The sequence below is a fragment of the Zychaea mexicana genome, assembly GCF_025766255.1.
Source record: "Zychaea mexicana strain RSA 1403 chromosome Unknown BDB00scaffold_55, whole genome shotgun sequence".
Taxonomy (NCBI): Eukaryota; Fungi; Mucoromycota; class Mucoromycetes; order Mucorales; family Lichtheimiaceae; genus Zychaea; species Zychaea mexicana.
The window spans coordinates 44,447-67,518 of NW_026516718.1; the positions used below are offsets into that span (position 1 = coordinate 44,447).

A 23,072-nucleotide genomic window follows, 5' to 3' on the forward strand; every position below is an offset into this window, starting at 1 on the left:
GGCTGAATAAAAAGGCGGAGTTAGAGTCGACTAGATGATAATGGAGCAAGAAAAATTACTTATTAGCGCTGCTCCACGAAATCTTGCATGCCATATGGCATGGCTAGCTTATGATGGAAATATTCGCGACTTGCTGATCAGAGAAAAGGCTGGGCTTGTAGCTCTTTAAGCAGCATTACGACAGCTACCAAACTCTCAAGTGTGGCGAGATTTTAGCTGAAAAGTTAACGTTACACATACATAAAACCTTCAAAAAGAAAAGAAAATGTATGATATATACCCGAGACATATTCTTGGTCTAGCGTGAAAAGCAGGCCATTTCGCTTCAAATTCAAGACGCACTTCGCCTTCGGGAGTGAGCCAGCGTTCCGGTCTGAACTCTTTAGCATCGGGACCCCAGACTTTGATGGATCTTCCTTGAGCATAAGGGCTCCAGCCTATGTAATCGCCAGCTTGAATGTGTGTACCATCTGGAAGAACATCCTCCTTTAAGGCGTATTTGATATTACTTGGGATAGATAAATGCAAACGCAAAACTTCGTAGAGCCTTTTATATACAGATATTTAAGTTACGAGTTCTCGGATCTTGACTAAAAAATTATGTATGCATATAGATGAATATGTCAACGTACACAGCATGGGCATAATTCATTCCCTTTATAGTTTCATACAGAGCAGCAGGATCGTTCTCAATCTCGTCGGTGACATGTGACGTGATTTCTTCAAGCAATTTGTTTTCAATGCGAGGATGCAATATCAAATTGTAGAATGTCCAAGAGGTTGCTACAGTACAGCAGTAGTGTCTCTGCCTACAATATCATCATAGTAGTCGTAGTACTTAGTTGTTAACGCTGTGAATGCCTCTCCTGCGTATATCACGTAACATCTGATGAGATACATCTTACAAACTTGTCACATACTTGCAACAATAAAGTTGAGAACAACATCTCGCAAGCTCTTCTCATCTAAGGCTCACCAGTCTCGTTTCGAGTGTTCGTAAACCGTGATAGCAAATCCTTGAACTTCAGGCCCTCGGTCATTTCCTTTTTACGTTTGGGAATGACTTCATGAGCTCCTTAAATTGCATACCTGATATCAGGGACCTTTGGCATAAATCTTCAAAGTTGTCTAAAAGTAATGCACAAAAATGTAAGGCATATAAGTCCTTTGTTCAAGTGTGAGAGATATTCTGGAATTGAATCAATGGGGATATTAATACATACCCTTGAGAATAAGGTCAATATTAGCAGGTTTAATGGTGTTGGTATGTACCTCTTTTTGTACCGATCAGATATGGTCCTGTGTTACGTATAACATATGCAAACTAGCACGATCAGTCGAGTCAATCTTCTTTTGGCGATATACAAAGAAAACGATCGACAACCAATGGAGACAGTTAACTACTTCTAATCCATTGTTCCAACTTTATCGTCGACTATGAACTAGCAGCACGTCATCCGATGATTCGGTCAACCAGGCCGTTAGACAACAACGCGATGATGATTACGCCGCATTACGCCTCAGCAAATCGTCTATTTGATGCGTTCGAAACATACGGATAATCGACCCAATCATTATCATCCAGCCTCAACTCGCGACCGCCATCGACTGGTCAAATGGCGGATGCACTGGTTACCCTCTTACCCACTACGTGAGTGTCGCTGTGGGTGTCAAGCTTACTGAGCGAGGAGATGACATCTCTCAAGGCCACGATCAGCCACCCTCTGGCGCCCTCACACGAGATTCACCCTATTGATCAAATTATGAACAATCTCCCTAAATCGGAACGTAGATTCTCCCAGGATCAATGGCTCAAAGTCTGGAGAGCACTGCACGACGAACCACTACAAACAGATGCTGAACTATCTTCACAGCGACTCCCTTTATATTCACCCCACCAATCAGAGTGGAGTTTTTCTATTGTATATCACCCGATAATACAATTTCCTCCTTGCTTTTAGTGTGCATCATCTCGCTCTCTCCCGCTCATCTGCGATTATCTTAAACATTTCTTCTGTTTTTTTATTCAATTTTCTATTCGTTTTCTCAATGGTTTTCTTATTGTCCTACTACCCCTCTTTGTAACATTACCATTCGAGCATCGATAATTCCGTACCGCAAGCAATCAACCGTATGCCTTATGGCACTGGTCAATCCAGCCTTCCATAAATAGAACAAATATTTAAACTATAATATATGCAAGTTAGTTGTCGGCAGATCGAATATAATAGCTGAGGTTGGAAATTTGGGTTGGAAGGAGACGAGTACAAGTGAACGGAGAAAAGTCAGGGGCATGTATGTAGAATAGATATTTAGCTCACCGTGTCAAGGTGTCCAAATCTTACATGCAGGTGTAAGGAAATCAAGGATCGTTGAACGGTTGCCGAGAAGCATACGGATAGATCACCTAGAACAGAATAACACTTCTTGTATGAAATGTTGAGTTGATGTTCATCAAAAAAAATCTCTGCCATTGTATTTCGCAGAAAGTACAGTAACTGCTGTAGCACCCGCAAGCCCAAGTGCTTGCCACGAAGACGAACTTTCCGTATGCTTAACTCAATAAAGGCGTTGGTTGGGAAAGAAGGAGAGGAAGTTATAAATAAAAAGGGAGAACATCTACTGCTTGAAAAACTGCAGGGTGAAAAGACGAGTAGGTTATATTTCACATGTAAAAGTCCTTGAAGGGTGATGTCCGCTTGCATAGAAGGCCCGCAAAATGCTTTTTGAAGTTGATGTCATATGCACATCCACATGTCAGTCTTCATAACTGATTAATCACCGTCATACGTAGATACGCATACTGATAGTATTAAATGGCATGCTGACAAGGCGGAATGATTGGAGACGAGAATCCTTAGGGAGAGAAATGCTTTTCAAAAGATAGACATTACAGTAACGTTTGGTTGTAAAAATAATGCAATAAAATTTACGGAGTAAAATCTCGCGTAAGTACAAAAGCATGAACTGGGAAAATCTATATGCTACATAGAGCGCAGGCAGAGCTATTTATGTGAACGCTAATGAGCTTGAAAAAAATCTAATGGGTATATAAAGTTTTATTAGCATCCAATGTTTGTATAAAGGTTGACTAGGAAAAATGGGGTGATGACAGATAAGTGGTTAAGGATTAAAAATAAACGATTATTAGCGCTGCTCCACGAAAACTTTCATGCCATTGTGCATGACTAGCGTGACAGTGGGAGTATACGTGACTTCCTGATCAGGAACAAGGTTGAACTTGTAGCGTCTGAGCAGCATGGCGATAACCACCAAACTCTCGAGAGTAGCAAGCTTTTGTCTGTATAGAAAACGTTAGGTCTACATAAAACTTTCACTTTTCACCATAATTAAAAAATAAAATATACATACCCGGGGCATGATCTTGGTCCAGCGTGAAAAGCAGGCCATTTCGCTTGAGTTTCACGACGCACTTCGCCTTCGGGAGTAAGCCAGCGTTCCGGTCTGAACTCTTTAGCATCGGTACCCCAGACTTTTGTGGATCTTCCTTGACCATAAAAGCCCCAGACTATGGAATCGCCAGAACGAACATGTGTACCATCCGGAAGAATATCATCCTTCAAGGCGTATCTGGTATTGGCTGGAAGCGATGGATACAAACGCAAAACTTCGTAAAACCTTTTCATGTACAGAAAGAAGAAATGTATTTAAACCATGAGTACTTGGATCTTGACTAATATACATCCAGATGAATTGATCAACGTACACAGCATGCGCATAATTCATTTTTTTAATAGCTTCATACAGAGCAGCAGGATCGCTCTCAATCTCGTCGGTGATATGTGACTTGATTTCCTCAAACAACTTGTTTTCGATTCGAGGATGCAACATCAGATTGTAAAATGTCCAAGAGAGGGCTACAGAAGTAGAGTCTCTGCCTATAGTAGTGGTAGTTGTAGTAGTTGTGAATGTTTGTAAATCAATCTTTTTAGTTCTCTCTCCTGCGGATGTCATGTAATTTCTTATGATACACTTATATCAAGCGACTTGGCAAATTTGTCACATACCTGCAACAACAAATGTGAGAATAGCATCCCGCAAGATCTTCTCATCTAAAGGTTCACCAGTCTCGTCTCGAATGTTCATAAAACGTGATAGCAAATCCGTGAACTCCTGGCCCTCAGCCATTTCCTTTTTACGTTTGGCAATGACCTCGTAAGCAAAGTTGTCGACAACCTTGACATGATCCTTGATGCTAGTTTGCCATGGGAACAAGATCGGTTTAATTGCCTCGGACAGTTTCCAGACAGGGGACACCATCCGCCATAATGAATTCGATAGTATCGCATCAAAAGATTCAGCAAAAGGAACCTTGTCCTCCTGCTGCAATCCATTAATTTTGACACCAAATCCCAACCTGAGTAAAATTGTTACATGAGCTTCTTAATATGCATATCTGGTATCATCATCATCATGATTTGGTGTAAGGTACCGCCTTTTTGACAAGCAAAAGGAATCAGTGCCCTAGACTTCAACGTACAATACAAACGAATCCAGCGTAAACTTGAACATAAGGTCATGGAAATTGACTGGTTCTCGGTTGACAGCTGCAACATCAAAAATCCCCTTGATCATGTAGCGCAGCTCTTTCACGAAGACAGTGGTGAAATGGTCGCGAATGTACATTGCGTTGAAAATGAGACGAGCAGCCTTTTTTTGGTGAAGCCATTGATCGCCGTAGGCATCAAAGATATTATGACCGAATAGATCGTTGAATGCTTCTTGAAACTTGGGACCTTTGCCATAATTTTGCAAGTTGTCTAGATATAGTACACAATGATGTAAGACATTCAAGTCATTCGCTCAAGCGTGAGAGCTATTCGGGTGTCGGGTTAATTTGCATATACGTACCCTTGAGAATATGTTCAGTGTTGGCAGGGTCGATGGTGGCGATGTGTCTTTCAACACCGAGACTTGACATGGTCCTGTGTTACGGATAACATATGTGGAGGTTGGAGATTTGGGTGGCGAGGGAACGAGTGCAGGTGGACGGGAAAAAGTGAAGATGATGAATCTAGAATAGATCTTTAACTCACCATGTCAAGGTATCCAACTCTTCAAAAGTATGTGCAAGGAAATCATGGATGGTTGAACGGTTGCCGAGGAGAAAGGGTAGACCACCTAGAAGAGGATAACCCTTCTTGTATGGAATGTTGGCTCGATGTTCATCAAAAATGGCTCTGTCATTGTATTTCGCAGAAAGTGCAGAAACTGCTGCTGCACCCGCAAGGCCAAGTGCTTGCCACGAAGACAAAGTGTCTGTATTCATGATTTAATAAAGGTGTTCGTTGTAAAAAACAACAGAGGATTTTCTTTAGAAAAAGGAAAAAAGAAAAATGAATAAAAGGGAAAAAGAGGAGAATATATCTACTGTCTGCAAAACTGCAGGGTAAAAATGGGGGTAAACTGTAGTTGTATATTTTAGGGGCCTATATTTCTTGCAGGATGAGTATTGAAGCTAATGCCACACGACTGTCTTCAATGCTGATTACTGTATTCACCGTCGTATCTGTGTGTACAAACTAAAAGCATAAGCGAACTGCGTAGTGACAAGGTCGAATGATAGGAGCCGAAAAATTCACGAAAGAGAGACGCCTCCAAAAGATCATAATCATGACAGTATCGTTTGTCTGTAAAAACAATGCACTGAAATCACAAAGCAAAATCTCGCGGAATATGACCAGGGAAAATCTATACTACGTAGAACATAAACAGAGTTATGTAGGTAAACGCTAAGGGAACTTGTTACGGGTGGGTGAGAAATAATCGGTATATAAAGCTTTATTAGCATCCATTGACTGCTTAAAGACTGTACAGAAAGAACGGAGTTGGAGACGGATGGGTGGTTATGGAGCAAAAAACCACTTATTAGCGCTGCTCCACGAAAACTTTCATGCCACTGTGCATGACTAGCGTTGCGCTGAGAGTATACGTGACTTCCTGATCAGGAACAAGGCTGAACTTGTAGCGCTTAAGCAGCATGACGACAACTACCAAGCTCTCGAGCGTGGAAAGCTTTTGGCTGGACAGAAAACGTTAGGTCTACATCGAACTTTCACTTTTCACCCCAATTAGAAAAAGAAAAAGAGAATATACACACCCGGGGCATGATCTTGGTCCAGCATGAAAAGCAGGCCATTTCGCTTGAGATTCACGACGCACTTCGCCTTCGGGAGTAAGCCAGCGTTCCGGTCTGAAATCTTTAGCATCGGGGCCCCAGACTTTGGTGGATCTTCCTAGAGCATAAAGGCTCCAGACTATGTAATCGCCAGAACGAACATGTGTACCATCTGGAAGAATATCATCCTTCAAGGCGTATCTTATATTAGCCGGAAGCGGTGGATACAAACGCAAAACTTCGTAAAACCTTTTTATGTACATAAAGAAGGAATGTATTTAAACCATGAGTACTTGGATCTTGACTAATATAAATTCAGATGAATAGATCAACGTACACAGCATGCGCATAATTCATTTTTTTAATAGCTTCATACAGAGCAACAGGGTCGCTCTCAATCTCGTCGGTGACATGTGACTTGATTTCCTCAAAGAGCTTGTTTTCAATTCGAGGATGCAACATCAGATTGTAGAACGTCCAAGAGAGTCCTCCAGCAGTGGTGTCTCTGCCTGTAGTGGTTGTGAATGTTTGTAAATCAATCTTTTTAGCTCCCTCTCCTGCGGATGTCATGTGATATATAGTGAATCATATATAATAAGCGACTTAGCAAGTTTGTCACATACCTGCAACAAAAAAGGCGAGAATAGCATCCCGCAAGCTCCTCTCATCTGAGGGTTCACCAGCCTCGTCTCGAACGTTCATCAATCGTGACAGAAAACCCTCGGGCTCCTGGCCCTCGGCCATTTCCTTTTTGCGTTTGGCAATAAATTCGTACGCGTAACTGTTGATAGCCTTAACATGATCCTTGATGCTAGTTTGCCATGGGAACAAGATAGGTTTGATCGCCTCGGACAGTTTCCAGATAGGGAACACCAGCCGCCAAGAGCCATTGGATTGTAGCACATCAAAAGATTCGGCAAAATTAGCCTTGCCCTTCTGCTGCAATCCGTTAACTGCGACACCAAAACCCAACCTAAGTTAAATTGTTACATGAGCTTTTTTATGTGTATATCTGGTCACATTTGGGTGTAACGTAGCACCTTTTTGACAAGTAGAAAAATCAGTAATCACGTGATCAACGTACTGTACAAATGAATCCAGCGTAAACTTGTACATAAGGTCTTGGAAATCAACTGGTTCTCGGTTGACAGCTGCAACGTTTAATATCTCCTTGATCATATATCGCAGATCGTGCACGAAGACAGCGGTGAAATGATCCCGAATATTCATGGCGTTGAAGATGATATTAGCGGCTTTTCTTTGGTAACGCCATTTCTTGCTGTGGTCATTAAAGATATGTTCACCAACTAGATCGCTGAATGCTTCTTGCAACTTGGGGCCTTTGATATAATCTTGAAGGTTGTCTAAATATAGTGCGCAATAATGTAAGGCATATACGTCAATCGTTCAAGCGTGAGAGCTATCCTGGAATTGGATTAATTTGTATATACATACCCTTGAGAATATGTTCAATGTTGGCAGGGTCGATGGTGCTGATGTTTCTTTTAATACCAAGACTGGACATGGTCCTGTGTTACAGACATCATATGCAGACATTTGAGATCAGGGCTGCGACGGGACCACTGCAAATGGACGAGAGAAAGTGAAGGTCATGTACCATTTTTATGAGAATGGATATACACTCACCATGTCAAGGTATCCAACTCTTCAAATGTTTGTGTAGTGAAATCATGACCAGATAAAACGTTGCCGAGGAGAAAGGGTAGACCACCTAGTAGAGGATATCCCTTCTTGTATGGAATGTTGGCTCGATGTTCATCAAAAATGGCTCTGTCATTATATTTCGCAGAAAGTGCAGAAGCTGCTGCTGCACACGCAAGGCCAAGTGCTTGCCACGAAGACAAAGTGTCTGTATTCATATTTCAATAAAGGTGTTCGTTGTAAAAACAACAGAGGGTTTTCTTTAGAAAAAGGAAAAAAGAAAAATGAATAAAAGGGAAAAAGAGGAGAATATATCTACTGTCTGCAAAACTGCAGGGTAAAAATGGGGGTAAACTGTAGTTGTATATTTTAGGGGCCTATATTTCTTGAGGGATGAAAGGTTAGATTTCGTACACATTTGCACACGTCTGTCTTTGTTACTGATTACTCACCATCATATATGGTGTATAATCTAAGAGCATTTGAGAACTGCGTACTGACAAGGTGGAATGATAGGAGCCAAAAAATAATCAAGGAAGAAATATGCCTCTCAAAAGATAGACATGACTGTATTATTTGGCTTTGAAAGTAGTGCAGAGAAAATCACAGTAAAAGCTCGCCGTAGAAAAGATAATACATTTCACCTTGTTATACCTGGTTTCCTTCATTCATTTTATTGGTTGCCATATCCGTGGGATGCATTACACTGCGAACACACGTGTTATTGGTCGTTGTACGTGTGGCCTGACTCTAGCAGACATTGTGCAGAGGGCATAATCACGAATAATAACCGAGTCTGATATACAGTCATATCAGGAATCGCTGAAGACGTGGCACAAGTGGTTATTGAAACAAGTTGACGACAAAGCGATTGCTCCAACTATACTCACCGTTACACAGCATTACCTCCCTCATATCCCCTACATACTACGGCGTTTGTGACCCTTGGTAAATCATAGCGCATCTGCAATGGAAAGAGCAGTAGGTCAAGGAAACTTCCTGGTGTAAATGCTGGTATGTTATCCGTGGAGCTGCTCGTACTCTCTTCCTATCTTATGCTCAGAACGAAAAACATGGATTCTGAGCTGCTGGTAAATCACCCAATCGTATCCACGAACCCCGTGTACAAATAGCTACCAACAGATGAAAAAAGTCAAGTAAATTCGAAATATAAGCAGGCCTTATATCTATTTGACTCATTCGATCATAGATTTCACTTACCTCCACAGTAAAAGAGATTTATCCTACGACAAGAGGTCCATCCTGTGTCCAAGCCTTCATTCCATGGCTCGCCAGTTCTCGAAATTCGTCTATTGTCAGTTGCACAAAACTGAACAACTCCACAGGAGCACGAGGCACAGGAACGATGCATGACTGCAGCATATACTTTTGCTCGGTGCCACAGGACATTGCAAAATGAGCATTTGGAAGTGGACGATTGCCATAGCAACAAAATTTCGAAAACCGGCCGTGTACAATATCGGGCTTGCCAGGGAAAAGGGATCGGTAGGATCTCCCGTCGAATATGTTATTCATCGCGCTTTCGTCATCCATGCCATCATCATCACCGTCATTGGCCGAATGTACTCTTACGCTTGGCTCGGTGGCGTAAAGCTCAAGAGTTTCCGGTCATACACGGGTAATGCGAGTTGATCTCGTACTGTCAGTTGCTTCACAAGGGATGCCAAAGACTTTTTGCCTGTGGTAGATTCGGTATCTTTCTCATATAGGACCCTCTTGCATACATCACATACTTTCGTGAATGTCGACAAGGAACATTTTGCACCGCTCGGACAAGCACGATAAGGCTGCACTAGAAAGCGGCGCATCGTACTGGCTTTCTACCAGTGATGAATTAGGAGTGGACGTACTTGCTCGTTTTGCGCTTGGGTAGGGTCGATATAATTACTAATTATCTTGATAATCCTGTCGAAATTGTCCCCTGCTAGCCCTCGCTTTTAGGCTTTAGCAAAGCTGTCTAGAGAAGCCTGGATGTTTGGTGGCAGTTCGTCGTCTTCGTTACTGAAATATATGTCACACGGCAGCAATTCACGTTTCTGATCGTGCAACGCGCTAGCCGATGAAGCCGATGACAAGCCTGATGTGCTGTACCCGATATCATCTGGTTCTATCTAAAACTCCGTTGCAGGTGGCGAATCATATAATCCATCGCTTCGCCCCTTTCGTTATCTCCAATAGATCGCATGTCCACGTCGAAGTCGTCGATCGTCTCCACCAACTCGTCGCAGCCCTCGATGACATTACTTCGTAGTCAGCATATCTGGATCCATCTGCTAAAACAGTTAGCGATGATACTGGAGACCTAGTTCTCTATACAATAATAATTTATATCTGGAAGTGGCATTGTCACGTTGACATCTTGCGAGATATCCTTTTTTGCTCAGGCTGTTTGAGGACTCGTTGATGGGTATACTGCAGCTAAAACACGTGAAAGATTCGTTGTGTCTGAATACCATCATTGCTGCGGAGACACAAGATCGTAGAACCGAAGATGTAAAGATATTACTTATTATGTTTTACTAGGGAAGCAGTGTGTAGTTATTGTTAGTTAATACGGTGTATTGTCTCTTGTTGTGCCATCTGGATCTACGCATCATCTGATCTATGGCGTTTGAGTAAGTATGCATGTAAAGCTGTGAAATCAGCCAATAAATATGTACAGTAACAACATACATCTCAATGGCTATTATATAAGCAGACAAGCTCGAAGAATCTTCATCGATACAAAAGCTGCGGATCAAACATTGGTGCTTAACTAGAGCTAATCCCGATAAAGAAAGACAATATGCATCATCATGCATACATGGGAGGTAGATGTTCAAGGCTCCTTGTACGGGTGAAAGTTGGAAAAGTTTGCACCCTTTAATTATATTGTGATGTGTGCCATCAGCAATGTAATAATTAATACACTATACGTTGACCCATTTCACGTGCAGACTATGCGAGAAAATTATTGAAAGGAGGCTGTTTTTTTTTGAAATGGAGTTCGTATATTATGCGGCCATATCCAGATACAGTCGACCCCCGATAAGTTCAAACTTGAAATGGTGAAAGTTAACGGATGCTAGGACAAACTCTCAAGTACGGATATTTATGTATCCAGACACATTTTGATGTTACACGGATTACCAACGCTCATGAAGTTGTCTATGGATCATGTAATTCACATAGCCTAGTATCTAATACATTTTCTGGCTGGATTGAACTTTTTTTCACATATTCTATTCTACTTGATTCTGATGATGGAACACGTAATCCACATAGCCTGTTATCCAATACATTAACCTGGCCGAATTGACCTTTTCTTCACATACATAATAGATAAAGATACACCAAATGAAGAGACAATGGAAGACCAAAAAGCATCCGGTGAAACAGCGACTGCTTGCTGCCTAGCAGTACCATTGAAGACCAGAAATAATGTACCATGTTGATACTGTTTTATCTTTCTTGGCTTCCGATGGAGATGAAGAGATTATACCCAGTTTCCCTTCTAAATTATGAGACTTACGCGACAAGCTTCAAGAAAAACTGTTTGCTAGACAAAGCTCTTTAGATAGCTTTTTTTAAGTATTTTGAATACCATATTCAATCTAATCTAAATACGTTTGAAATAAATTATGTGCAGTGCTTATTTTCTTTAAAGAACATATGGGAGAGCATTTTTTATTATAACCCGATGAGGCTTCAACCCTGGATGATACATTGAAAGTGAATTAAACGGGGATTTGAAAATTTGTTAACGGATGTGATATAAGGGGGGTCGACTATAGCACATTATTCAACCTGTCCGATAAATCAGGTCGTATTACCTCCTCCGCAGTAACAAAGATACTGAGCAAATTATTGCGGCCCCAGTATATTCATACGGATAAATACAGAAGAGACTATAGGACTTTCCCTCAACATATATTCTATACTTGCTTGGATCTTCTCGGTGGGAATGTGGATGAACACCTTTGTACAACGATGGCATGTGGTACAGAACCACTAATAGTAGTACCTATCATTTAAGCGCACGCACTGTATTTTTTCCACGATCGTATTTTTGTACTTGCGCGAGATTTACTCTGTAATTTACTCTGCACTATTTTTACAACCAAACAATACAGTCATGTCAATCTTTTGGAGGTGTCTCTCCTTCTTAAGTTTCATTCGGTTCCTATCATTCCACCTTGGCAGTACGTCATTCTCTTATGCTATTGATTTATGCAACACACATATGATGGTGAATAATCAGTATTAAAGACAGATGTGTGGGAATATATATGACACTAGCTTCAATAATCATTTTTTGACCTTTCATGGAAGTAAGCGTCACCCTTCAAGTGATATACGCTTATATCTGGAATTCAGTTTACCCCTCTCTCCATCTTGCATTTTTCCGAACACTAGATTTAATCCCCTCTCTTTTCCCTTTTATTCATTCAATTTTTCTCTCGTTCCTATTATTACTCCCTCTTCTTTTTCCAGCGAACACCTTTGATTGAGTTATGAGTACGGAAACTTTATCTTCTTGGCAAGCACTTGGGCTTGCGGGCGCTGCAGCAGTTGCTGCACTTTCTGCGAAATACAATGACAGAGCCATTTTCGATGAACATCGACCCAACATCCCATACAAGAAGGGTTATCCTCTTCTAGGTACTCTACCCATTATCCTCGGCAATCGTATGACTGTTCACGAATTCCTTACACAAACGTTCGAAGATTTGGATACCTTGACAATGTGAGTTAAATATCCATTCTATAAACTGGATGGCCTCCACTTTTTCCCGTCCACTTGTACTTGTTCCCTCCAACCCAGATCTCCAACCTCCGCTATATAATTCAAGCGCCCGGCAAATAACGTTACATATGTTATACGTAACACAGGACCATGTCAAGTCTCGGTATTAAAAGACGCATCAGCACCATCGATCCTTCCAACGTTGAACATATTCTCAAGAGTACCTATGTCCAAATTTATTTGATGTCAGGATAGTTCTCATACTCAATTGAATGACTTAAAATGCTCTACACTATTGCGCATTACATTTAGACAACTTTCAAAATTATGCCAAAGGTCCCCAGTTCCAGGAAGCATTTAACGATCTATTCGGTCACGGTATCTTTAATGCCAACGGCGAACAATGGCGCTACCAAAGAAAAGCCGCTAGTCTCATCTTTAACGTCATGAATTTCCGCGACCATTTCACCGCTGTCTTTGTGCAGGAGCTGCGATATATGATCAAGGAGATTCTTGATGTTGCAGCTGTCACCGGAGAACCAATCGATTTCCATGACCTCATGTTCAAGTTTACGCTGGATTCATTCGTATTGTACGTTAAAGTTTTGGGCACTGATTCTTTTTACTTGTCAAAAAGGCGCTACGTTACACCAAACTATGATGATGATACCAAGAAGCTCATGTAACAAATTTATCTAGGTTGGGATTTGGTGTCAAAATTAATGGATTGCAGCAGGAGGACAAGGTTCCTTTTGCTGAATCTTTCGATGCAATCCAATTTAACTCCTCTTGGCGTATGGTGTTCCCTGCCTGGAGACTATCCGAGTCGATCAAACCGATCTTGACCCCATGGCAAACCAGCATCAAGGATCATGTCAAGGTTGTCGACAATTTTGCCTACGAGGTCATTGCCACACGAAAAAAGGAAATGGCCGAGGGCCAAGAATTCAAGGACCTGCTATCACGATTTATGAACACTCGAGACGAGACTGGTGAAGCCCTAAATGAGAAGAGCTTGCGTGATGTTATTCTCAACTTTATTGTTGCAGGTATGTGACAAATGTGCCAAGTCGTTTAACATGATAGATGTTTCTCATTAGCTGTTAAGGGACATTCGCAGAAGAGAGAAGTAAAAGGTTCATTAACAAACATTCACAACAACTACTACTACGATTATTACTATTATAGGCAGAGACACTACTGCTGTGGCACTCTCTTGGACATTCTACAATTTGATGTTGCATCCTCGCATTGAAAACAAATTGCTTGAAGAAATCACGTCACATGTCACCGACGAGATTGAGAACGATCCTGCTGCTCTGTATGAAACTATAAAGGGAATGAGTTATGCCCATGCTGTGTACGTTGATATATTCATCTATATGCATACATGATTTTTTAGTCAAGATCCGAGAACTCGTAACTTAAATATCTTCTTTCTTTCTGTATATAAAAGGCTCTACGAAGTTTTGCGTTTGCATCCATCTGTCCCGAGTAATATCAAATACGCCTTAAAGGATGATGTTCTTCCAGATGGTACACACATTCGAGCTGGCGATTACATAGGCTGGAGCCCTTATGCTCAAGGAAGATCCATCAAAGTCTGGGGTCCCGATGCTAAAGAGTTCAAACCTGAACGCTGGCTCACTCCCGAAGGCGAAGTGCGTCGTGAATCTCAAGGCAAATGGCCTGCTTTTCACGCCGGACCGAGAATATGTCTCGGGTATATATCTATAATTTTTTCTTGTTGTGGAAGCCGAAGGTTCTATGTATATCTAACGTTTATATTAATACTTGTTACAGCCAAAATCTTGCCACGCTTGAGAGTTTGGTAGCTATTGTCATGCTGCTTAAGCGCTACAAATTCAGCCTTGTTCCTGATCAGGAAGTCACGTATACTCCCACTGTAACGCTGGTCATGCACAGTGGCATGAAAGTTTTCGTGGAGCAGCGCTAATAAGTGCTTTTTTTTTGCTCCATAACCACCCATCCGTCTCCAACTCGGACCTTTCAGTTCAGCCTTTATATAACCATTGTATGCTAATAAACTTTTTATATCCACCATTTATTATTCACTGTAACGAATTCTCTTGGCGTTTACATACATAGCTTTGTCTCTGTTTTGTGAAAACCGTAGGAAAGAAATCTTAAAACAGAGCCATCTTTTACTTATTACATAAATGAAACTCCCAACACACTCGACCAGTCAATGAATTTTTACTCTTTTCAGATGATTACCACAGCCTTTTTCCTGACATATCATAGTCCGTTTCTTTTTTTCCATCTCGATATGCGAACATCTTTTTTTTTCTATTTTCTGCTTCAAAAAGGTTGTATAATGTGCTTTTTTTCCAATCGGACATGTTCAAACGATCCATAAGAAAAGTTGAAACTTCCATATCCATCCGTAAATCATTATCTTCTCTTTCTACGTTCTTCTTCGTCTTCGTTTTCTCCGTCGTGGCCTTGGACTTCCTGATCAGCAGATAGAGCTACGTTTATTACAAATAATAAACAGTTATACCAAAGATATTGTCAATAGTATAATACTCTCTTCTCTCGATAGTATTTGTTCAAGTCGGCAACTATCCATCCTCTACATTTCGAGTCATACAAAGCTTTATTTCTGATATCAAAACGTAATTCACGCTTAGTGAAAGAAGCTTTATTTGTCTCAATTCAAGATTCACTATTCTAATACATCTACCGTTTTTTTTTCGCCCAAATATATGGCGCTGCAGCTATGCCATGATGAAGGCAACAATATGCTGGGTCAATAAAAGCGTCGTTGTTTCTCGGGTGCGCAGCATAAATATTGCCGCGAGTGCTAGATATTCATGATGGCGGTGGTCAAGGATAAAATTTAAATTACTGGAAGCAAAATATATATCTTCATCGTATCAAGAAACATCTATCGTAACACACAGTGTTAGAGCTTTTCTTTTTGAGTTGGTGATTGACCAGATCTATGTTCCATTGCGCGTTTTCCTATAGTAGTGCAAAATATCTTCTTATCCACTCGCTCTTATCAGCAGTACTACCCAGTATACAAGAAGAATTATATTCACGAGCGAACAATCGCCAGTGTTGTAGGGGTGGAGCGGGATGTGTTGAATGAATGGACCTTTAATCACTCTCGCATATATAAGGACCGCTTGAACGTGGTATCGTAGGTCGAGGATCGCTATACGTCTTTTTACCTGGCCAAGGAGGATGCCAATTAAGCGCTATATGAATCATGGAGCTTTGATGCTGATAGTACCAAGCGCATCTGCTGCTGAAGCTTGTGTGCAAGCAACTTTGTTGTGTAGCAGGCGCATGCACCTCCCATGGCTTTTTTATAGTTGGACCATGGGAGGTACCGAGCGCGTTTCTGCCAGTAAAATCGCTTTCCCCTTAGTATTAAACAATCTTCTCCATAGAACCTTGTGTGAAAAGTCACGAAAGGGATTGAATATCAATGGAGAATAAGTGTCCCCCCTAAATGCATGAAGGTATCGTGCTATGGTGGTATTCTTTGGGCTTCTCGAAAATCTTATCCCCACATATTTGATAGATGGTGTTCACACACTTTATTGCTTGGTAACGACCGACATTAGCATAGCCCCTTCCTGCACTACCACGTATCGCGGTGAAAAACCTGCTCTGTCTTCTGATGTAAGCTTGTGCGGTACAGTAGTATGTGAAGCTCGAGGAATACATCGCTATGACACCGCATAACAAGTAACAGTTTATGTTTCAGGTTTTGATGGCAAAGTTAACCACGTTCCTGCTATACTACAACCAGCTAACAAGGCGAATATTGTATATTTACTTCACTCACACTCACTTCCAACGTATCGTTATGATACACAAACACACGATAAACTACGTAAATAGCACATAAGATAGCCAGTAACATAAAAGAAAGAATGAAATTATTGTGTTGACAAAAAAAATAAGAAAAGAGGTCGCGTTTTTATTGAGTACAATGAGGGAAAGAACGACAGGTTGAAATGAAAAGCGAACAGCCAGACAGGGCCGACCAGGACGGCCATAAAGAATAATGTGAAAAGTATCGACCCCACCTCTGGAGGAGGCAGAGTCGATTTTCGGCTACGGTATAGTAGGTGACAAGGTCGCCCGCCAGGACAGAGACCCAAGAGTAGAACGCGACGACGCGCCCGGCGGGCGACCCCACGGCGACGACGCACCCGGCGACCACGGCGACGACCACGGCCACAACCACAGGGCCAAGGGCTGCACAAACACAATACAGAATTAGAAACAGAATGCATACACCATGTTAGCAAAGGAAAATGTGCATACGTGATTGGGGGCAATGGGGTATTGAAAGAATGAAGGGAAAGAAAAGGTTACTTACACCAGACAAGGACCAGAGGTGGACAAAGAAGAAAAAGAAAGGCAGTAGTGCAGATGAAAGCCTCGTTTTATACAAGAATGCTCTGCACACTCACTCACTCCTACCACGCCCAACCCACCCCCAAAACAGCAAAGAAAAACATTTGCAAAACGGCAATTTATTATGGTTTGCGCCAACTCTTTTGTTGTTTGTTTTTCGGCTCTTTCTCTCTCTCTGTTTCCGAGCTTTTTCTTTTCAAGTGAACACAAAGTTTACAGCGGCATTTACCAGGCCGGCCTCCTGGATCGGCTGGTCAAGTGATTCGATCAATTGTTTACGGTTGAAGACCAGCTACAAACAGAGCAAGAAAGAAAGTGTGCGTGTGAGAGAAGAAGGCTCATTAGAGTTTACGCCACGCTCGTGGTCCAGCGCATGGTTGTTTTTCTTTTTAGTGCTTTACCTCGAATGGTCGTTCCTGTGTTTCAGGTACTTCTGCCTTGACGAACTCAAACAAGTACCGGACTGGATCCGTCTTCAAGAACCGCCGAATGACCCGTTTGCCGTCCGCCATCCGCAACTGTATACGCGTCGAATTTGCAATGTCCGTCGGCTCATCACGCTTATTGGGCTGTATAGAATCCAGCACCGATAACGTTTGCTCTTCTGCCTCATCTTCGGCACCACCTTCCTGTTCTTGTACATCCTCCATTTTGCCTTCTTCTTTCCCTTGTATCTGCTGCTGTGGTGATGATGGTGATGATGATAGTGATGACGATGCTGCTGGTTCTTTTTGTTCTTCAGTCGAGTCGGTAGGCTTGCCGTGCAGCGATGCCGCAATGGCAGCATTGAGTTGTTCTTCCTCACTCATGTCTGAAACGCTCTATGTACCACCACACATAGAACAGGGACAAAGGAAAAACAAATAAGTACTGCCCCTTGCTGTTTTGATCAAGCTGTTCCTTTTCTTTCTATCCTCACCTTGGAAGACATTTTTGCCTTCTTCTTCGTTGCCGATGATGGCGCGTTATCCGAGCCCCCTTGTTGTTCCAAGAATTCCGTGACTATTATACACATCGTTTCATCACCCCAAAAAGACGTGAGCTTTCTCTTCTTACGGCCAAAGCTGTGTATAGTGTATGCATACGAACCTTCCATGATGAGATCACTCGGCGTTGGGACTGATTCCCACACTTTGACGCGTTCACCTAAGTAGTAAAGGTTAAGATGTGCATCCGCCATACGGTCCAATAGCCAACAAATCTATTAACGTACCTGTACGAGCATCTATCACTGCAATGTGTGGGTATTTCTTGATGGGGTAATACGTCAAGTATCGTTTGCCCTCGGGGTTTTCGCGTTCATACTGTGATATCGCACATCAGCCATCATAGACCCCATCACTTTCTTGCCTTCTAGCCCTTGAAACCCCAATCAATAGCAGCAGCTACCTGTAAAAACACAAAGGATTCTCGCACAATATCCTTTATAGTCGAATCACTCCAGAGATCTCGGTTTAAGATTTGGCATGTAAATTCCGTGGCGTCTTGCACGTTTACCATCATCCACTTATTCTGTTCCCGTGCAGTAGTGCGTGCCTACGTATTCCGTACACAGACGCCAGATAAGTAAGCACAAAAGGGCCTTGTCATCATCCCATCCATTTAAAAAAACACAAGGGCAACAAGAAACGACGTACTTCTTCAAATCCACCCGAGTACATCAGATCGAATGGCGGTCGAAACAGATCGGCTAACCGCTTTGCCTTTGCACTGCTGACAGCGCCAAATCCATTTTCACCGCCTGATCCCTGCCCTGGTGCAATATTCCGATCTACATTGTTCATTACCATAAGCATATTGACGTTGAATATAGCAAACAAGGCATCCCACATTACAGCCACTTGTTGGAATTTCTGCGTTTTTTCTCTCTTCGATCATCCCCTTTCTTTTACACTCTCCCCTCAGCTCCTTTTCCTTCTCCCTTCTTTGTTTTCATTTTCTGTATAGAAACAACATACCCAAGTTTCTAATGAAATCTGGGCCAGGACTACCGCTTGACGAATCCCCTTGATTGAATACAGAGCGTCGAGCAGGGGCAGCTATGTAAATCAGAGACACAAAAAAAGAGACATCAATGGGTCATTATCATGCACATATTGAGTAATCTGGTCTCCACAATAAACATACACTGTGTATTTCTCCATTATACATACCTTCGCCTGAACCCCATAATGACGACGAGCCTGCATCGAAAAGATGTCTGCTTCCAGCAAGAATATCACGTCTAGGTGCGATCGGTGCTCGGATCTGATGTTCTTGACGCTGGCGTAGTTCCCGTTCTTCACGTTCCAGCTGTCGAGCAAGATCTTCGTCTGACACAGCAGCATTGCCCATATGGGGTGATGAACTCGACGAATCGCCTCGTGATTCCGTTTGCATGTCTTCTTGACCGCCGCTTTCAAGAAATAACGTCACTGCAGTTTCAACATTGCCATCCGCCACCTACACATGCACATATAATAGAAACTTCAGGTTCTTTTTCTTTCTCTTGGCTTTGTGTGTTTGTCACGCTCTCTTCAAAATATTATAGTAAAAGGCGTTCGAGGATCGCACATCGTACTTGAAGATATTTTTGAGCGGTTTCTGTTGAAGCATTTGTAACAGCACAAAAGTCGAGAATCGCTTGATCGTCCATGGTGATAGTAGTCAATTGAAGTTGTAGTAAGTAGCGTTATCGAATATTCTTGCTATACGCGTCACTAGATGATGAAATGCAACAAAAAGTTCTGGTGGATCGGAGTGCAGCATGAGGCACCTGGGCTTACATTTTGGCCAATCAGAAGGCTGTATAGCAATCCTTAAAGCAGCCAATGACACCTCTGAATAAGCATTTAAGTGCAACACTTCAAAATACTGGTGCATGACATTGCTGTAATTTTAACTTGATCGAGTAATGATCGCGTCGTATCACCATCACATGCCATAGTAATGTCGCTAGTTGAAAGAACCAAAATCCATAATATCTACGACAACAATTGCAGGGGTTACAAAGGGTTACAGGTGCAAGGACATGACTTTTATGTAATACCATTTTTTATACAAAGCGCATAACTGATACATGATATATCACTTACGTTTTGTTTGATCACCGATAAAATGTTTGGATGGTACACTAAGTAGTAGTATGCTCTGTCAAAAGAAGCAGCGTTAAAGATAAAGGGATCCGTTTGTGTGCGATAAAAAGGAGTCCATTCTCTATTTACCAGTGGTCATTGATGAAACAAGCTGCTTGTAAGGTGCGGACAGGAACAAGACAAGACAAGAACAAAGAGACCGGAGGAGAATGTGCTAGGTGCTTTCAGCAAGAACAAGACAAGACAAGAATGAGACCCGAAGGTAGGAGACCAGATGATGAGAGAAGAGACGAGGAACAAGATACAGGAAGGAAACAAGATATCTGACTGACGTTTCATTATTCAAAGACTATGGGGTTTATATATCTTTTACTATAGAATTTAATAATGCGAATAAACGGAAAGATTGGTATTAGGGTTGATGATTCGGACGATGATGATGGATGATATTGTTACTTGAGGATATAATAAGTGATCATCGAGGTTGAGGGTGATCACTTAGTAGAGGTCGAGGAATGTTCATAACACTGTTGACGACACTAGTGAAATCATGTGATTGATATGATCAAAAAGGTTATAAAAGTAGCATACTGCACGACTCATCAAGACGTTGGCTTTTCTTCCTGCTTTTCTTCGCGCTTGCCCCGCATTCTTTGCCTTTTTTTTTTGGCTTTTTGAACGTATGTATTCATTAACATTCTGTCATTGTAGTTGCTGTTTGATCCCTTTCTCCTTTTTGTAGAAACTTTCATTTAACCATGTCAATATGTCAGCGAAGGCTTATAAGAACGTAATATAACTTATTTCTCATATTATACTGCGTCGTCAAGCCCATTTATTCATGTACAAAAACAATAGCCGTTTTTATTCCTCCTCTTCGTCGATCAAATGAGCATCTAAAATAGCCTGGACACTGTAAGGTGGTAACGACGAAACAGTATCCTGCTTGTAATCCTTCATATCAACTTGACAACTATAACACAGGTACTGATTCATATCAACTGTTGATGCATCCAATTCTTTTTTCTTTTCTTCTTGGCTTGATGCAGTTAATTCAGACGTCCCTTCAACATTGGTCACTGTAATCCTTCGTCGCCAGTCTTCAATGCCAGCTTGATAAGGCCTATTTTGGAGAATCATAGATATTAGAAAAAATTAACAACCATCTTTACATATGCCCCCATTATGATTCTTCCCGTTCGTTAAACTTACATGCTACAAATGGCACACTTTTTACTCATATCCATATCATTCAATGGCGTCAGCTTTGATGCGGTTCTGGATATAGTGCTAACGGTCGATGGGAAATCGCGATCCAAGGTGGTAATAAATTCTAAATTGTAGAATAAAAATTAAACTATCACTCCCATATGAGGCGTTTATATGTACCAATTTTAACCTAAAGACAACGTACCCTCAGTTAATCGTTCGATAGAGCTCTTTGCAGGCTTTCCAGTGTTGAAATCTGTTGGAGGAATAACATATTCCTCTAATCCCATAAACCGGTTGTATAATCCAATCTCTTTTGAAAGCATGTCCTTCATAGGCCGGAGAATGGCTAGGTCGGGGAAGGTCATGTCATTCTCCACACCAATATCAAATGGAATACTGTAACCACGGCCCTTGCTGGTCATTGAGATCATCTTGATTGCTTGTTGTGTAGATGAATCCGCCATAAATATGTATGAGCATCTGTAAAAAAGCTTCCATCATCAGCTATCTGAGAAACATTTCATCCTGGTTTTTTTAACTCTAAAAGAAAAAACATACCCTTCTTTCTTTGCCAGCGTCACTAGCATCGTCATTTTCATATGCCAGTAGAGATCCTCCTTTGCTGTGTTCTTGGTAATGCCATCGAATAGCTCTCTAAGCTTAACTGCTCGTTCCGCATCTGAGCTAGGCATTGCTTCTTGATCATTGATCTGTACAAGATAGTCTGATATGATACAATACATATGATAAGTCTATGTTTTTCTACAATAACGGAACGAATGGATCCTCTTTTGATACTCACCGTAATCGCTAGATCCAGCAATAGCTTTGAAAACTTTCTTGAAATCCGCGTTTTTCGCAAAGTCATCAGAGAATACGTCTTGCATTGGACGTGACATAAAGGCCATTTTTGGGAACTCTTTTGTCGCCATATCCGCTAATTTGTGGGAGCTCTCGCTCTATGTTTTCCCCACAAAACGCCCGTTTAGTAAGATCTCGCATACACAGCACACTCTTGATCTCAACAATATCATTATTTCTAATTACCTGTTCCTCAAACAAGGCCGATTCGTCAATATGACAAATCAATGCAGAGTCCAGCACCTGGATCTTTTTCTTTTCGTGTGGTTCAGCGTGCATAAATTCCTTTGTCATGTTCAACAAGGCGCTAATATAATAAAAAATTAAGGGTCAACGATCGCTTGCTCATTTTTTTAATGGATCTCCTCAATGTTGCTTACATGGATCCAGGGCCACCAGAACATGCGAGCAATACCTTTCCCTTGACACGAGCAACGCTTCGGGATTTACCGAGGATCGATCGATATTTGCCTACTATGGCATATAGAAAACATTGTCTAGGTTGAGAGAAGAGAGTAGGAATCGGGTTTAGATCTTGAGAGTTTTTGTTGAAATGAACCTTTTTAAAAAAGTAGTATATAACAGCACTCACTGGCAATAAAAGGCATGTCGAATGAGAATAGTAGCCTGTGCTGTTTTACACTTGCAACAAAACTTGTTGTCTGCTTTCATTTCACTGCGATCAAATGTCACAAAAAAAGTTGATCTTTCCTCTCTGCCCTTTTCTTTGTGGCGGAGTTATTTTGATATGTTTTCATGCTTATCTTCTTTGAATTGTTGACAGTTAGTTCAAAGTGCAACGCAACGTTTTGGTCTTCCCGGTTGTGAGCCCAATGCAGCATTATCAGTCAGTATCATTCTTCGGTATTAAAGCTAATAGTCTTTTCTTTGGAAAAAAGATTGATGTAAAAGCAATGATCGTAGCGAGTGAGACCACATATGGGGCTGCTGTTCTATTTCATTGCAGGTAAAAGGA

General features: G+C 41.5%; 6 protein-coding genes across 6 annotated transcripts; 1 reads left to right on the top strand and 5 right to left on the bottom strand.

Annotated features, from left to right (window-relative positions):
- Positions 1-62: 62 nt before the first annotated feature.
- BDB00DRAFT_874041 (cytochrome P450) lies at positions 63-1,040 on the bottom strand (the record flags this gene model as incomplete). Its single annotated transcript, XM_053127171.1, has 4 exons — positions 63-129; positions 281-547; positions 633-783; positions 977-1,040. 4 exons carry the CDS (start codon positions 1,038-1,040, stop codon positions 63-65), a joined length of 549 nt encoding a protein of 182 aa, XP_052977923.1.
- Positions 1,041-3,018: 1,978 nt separating this feature from the next.
- On the bottom strand, positions 3,019-5,062 carry BDB00DRAFT_474900 (cytochrome P450). Its single transcript, XM_053117522.1, has 6 exons — positions 4,873-5,062; positions 4,502-4,781; positions 4,029-4,378; positions 3,728-3,899; positions 3,373-3,639; positions 3,019-3,301 (listed from the first exon to the last, which is right to left on the bottom strand). The coding sequence occupies exons 1-6, from the start codon at positions 4,940-4,942 to the stop codon at positions 3,148-3,150; spliced, it is 1,293 nt and encodes a 430-aa protein (XP_052977924.1). The 5' UTR covers positions 4,943-5,062; the 3' UTR covers positions 3,019-3,147.
- An 827-nt stretch (positions 5,063-5,889) lies between these two features.
- On the bottom strand, positions 5,890-8,019 carry BDB00DRAFT_874043 (cytochrome P450; the record flags this gene model as incomplete). The annotated part of the gene is made up of 7 exons (XM_053127172.1): positions 5,890-6,043; positions 6,122-6,388; positions 6,477-6,648; positions 6,763-7,112; positions 7,224-7,503; positions 7,595-7,668; positions 7,787-8,019. 7 exons carry the CDS (start codon positions 8,017-8,019, stop codon positions 5,890-5,892), a joined length of 1,530 nt encoding a protein of 509 aa, XP_052977925.1.
- A 4,091-nt stretch (positions 8,020-12,110) lies between these two features.
- BDB00DRAFT_831642 (cytochrome P450) lies at positions 12,111-14,706 on the top strand. The gene is made up of 7 exons (XM_053124139.1): positions 12,111-12,548; positions 12,695-12,768; positions 12,861-13,140; positions 13,248-13,597; positions 13,737-13,908; positions 14,005-14,271; positions 14,352-14,706. The coding sequence occupies exons 1-7, from the start codon at positions 12,316-12,318 to the stop codon at positions 14,503-14,505; spliced, it is 1,530 nt and encodes a 509-aa protein (XP_052977926.1). The 5' UTR covers positions 12,111-12,315; the 3' UTR covers positions 14,506-14,706.
- Positions 14,707-16,985: 2,279 nt separating this feature from the next.
- BDB00DRAFT_475021 (uncharacterized protein) lies at positions 16,986-19,791 on the bottom strand. The gene is made up of 10 exons (XM_053117523.1): positions 19,503-19,791; positions 19,103-19,391; positions 18,908-18,988; positions 18,587-18,720; positions 18,339-18,485; positions 18,163-18,253; positions 18,039-18,095; positions 17,869-17,951; positions 17,351-17,770; positions 16,986-17,241 (listed from the first exon to the last, which is right to left on the bottom strand). Exons 1-10 carry the CDS (start codon positions 19,542-19,544, stop codon positions 17,146-17,148), a joined length of 1,440 nt encoding a protein of 479 aa, XP_052977927.1. The 5' UTR covers positions 19,545-19,791; the 3' UTR covers positions 16,986-17,145.
- Positions 19,792-21,231: 1,440 nt separating this feature from the next.
- BDB00DRAFT_766680 (uncharacterized protein) lies at positions 21,232-22,375 on the bottom strand (the record flags this gene model as incomplete). The annotated part of the gene is made up of 5 exons (XM_053119609.1): positions 21,232-21,356; positions 21,438-21,715; positions 21,794-21,959; positions 22,038-22,194; positions 22,283-22,375. 5 exons carry the CDS (start codon positions 22,373-22,375, stop codon positions 21,232-21,234), a joined length of 819 nt encoding a protein of 272 aa, XP_052977928.1.
- Between the last annotated feature and the right edge of the window lie 697 nt (positions 22,376-23,072).

What these genes read in the sequence shown, in the direction of transcription:
- BDB00DRAFT_474900 (XM_053117522.1), bottom strand. Translation starts at nt 4,942, where the DNA reads ATGTCAAGTCTCGGTGTTGAAAGACACATCGCCACCATCGACCCTGCC. An exon ending in ACGCTGGATTCGTTTGTATT is followed by an intron (nt 4,379 to 4,501) that starts GTACGTTGAAGT and finishes AATTTTACTCAG; the next exon opens with GTTGGGATTTGGTGTCAAAA. An exon ending in TCTCACATTTGTTGTTGCAG is followed by an intron (nt 3,900 to 4,028) that starts GTATGTGACAAA and finishes CCACTACTATAG; the next exon opens with GCAGAGACTCTACTTCTGTA.
- BDB00DRAFT_831642 (XM_053124139.1), top strand. Translation starts at nt 12,316, where the DNA reads ATGAGTACGGAAACTTTATCTTCTTGGCAAGCACTTGGGCTTGCGGGC. An exon ending in TCTCAACTTTATTGTTGCAG is followed by an intron (nt 13,598 to 13,736) that starts GTATGTGACAAA and finishes TTACTATTATAG; the next exon opens with GCAGAGACACTACTGCTGTG. An exon ending in GGACCGAGAATATGTCTCGG is followed by an intron (nt 14,272 to 14,351) that starts GTATATATCTAT and finishes TACTTGTTACAG; the next exon opens with CCAAAATCTTGCCACGCTTG.
- BDB00DRAFT_475021 (XM_053117523.1), bottom strand. Translation starts at nt 19,544, where the DNA reads ATGCTTCAACAGAAACCGCTCAAAAATATCTTCAAGTACGAT. An exon ending in ACTCGGGTGGATTTGAAGAA is followed by an intron (nt 18,486 to 18,586) that starts GTACGTCGTTTC and finishes CGGAATACGTAG; the next exon opens with GCACGCACTACTGCACGGGA. An exon ending in GAGTGATCTCATCATGGAAG is followed by an intron (nt 17,952 to 18,038) that starts GTTCGTATGCAT and finishes TGTGTATAATAG; the next exon opens with TCACGGAATTCTTGGAACAA.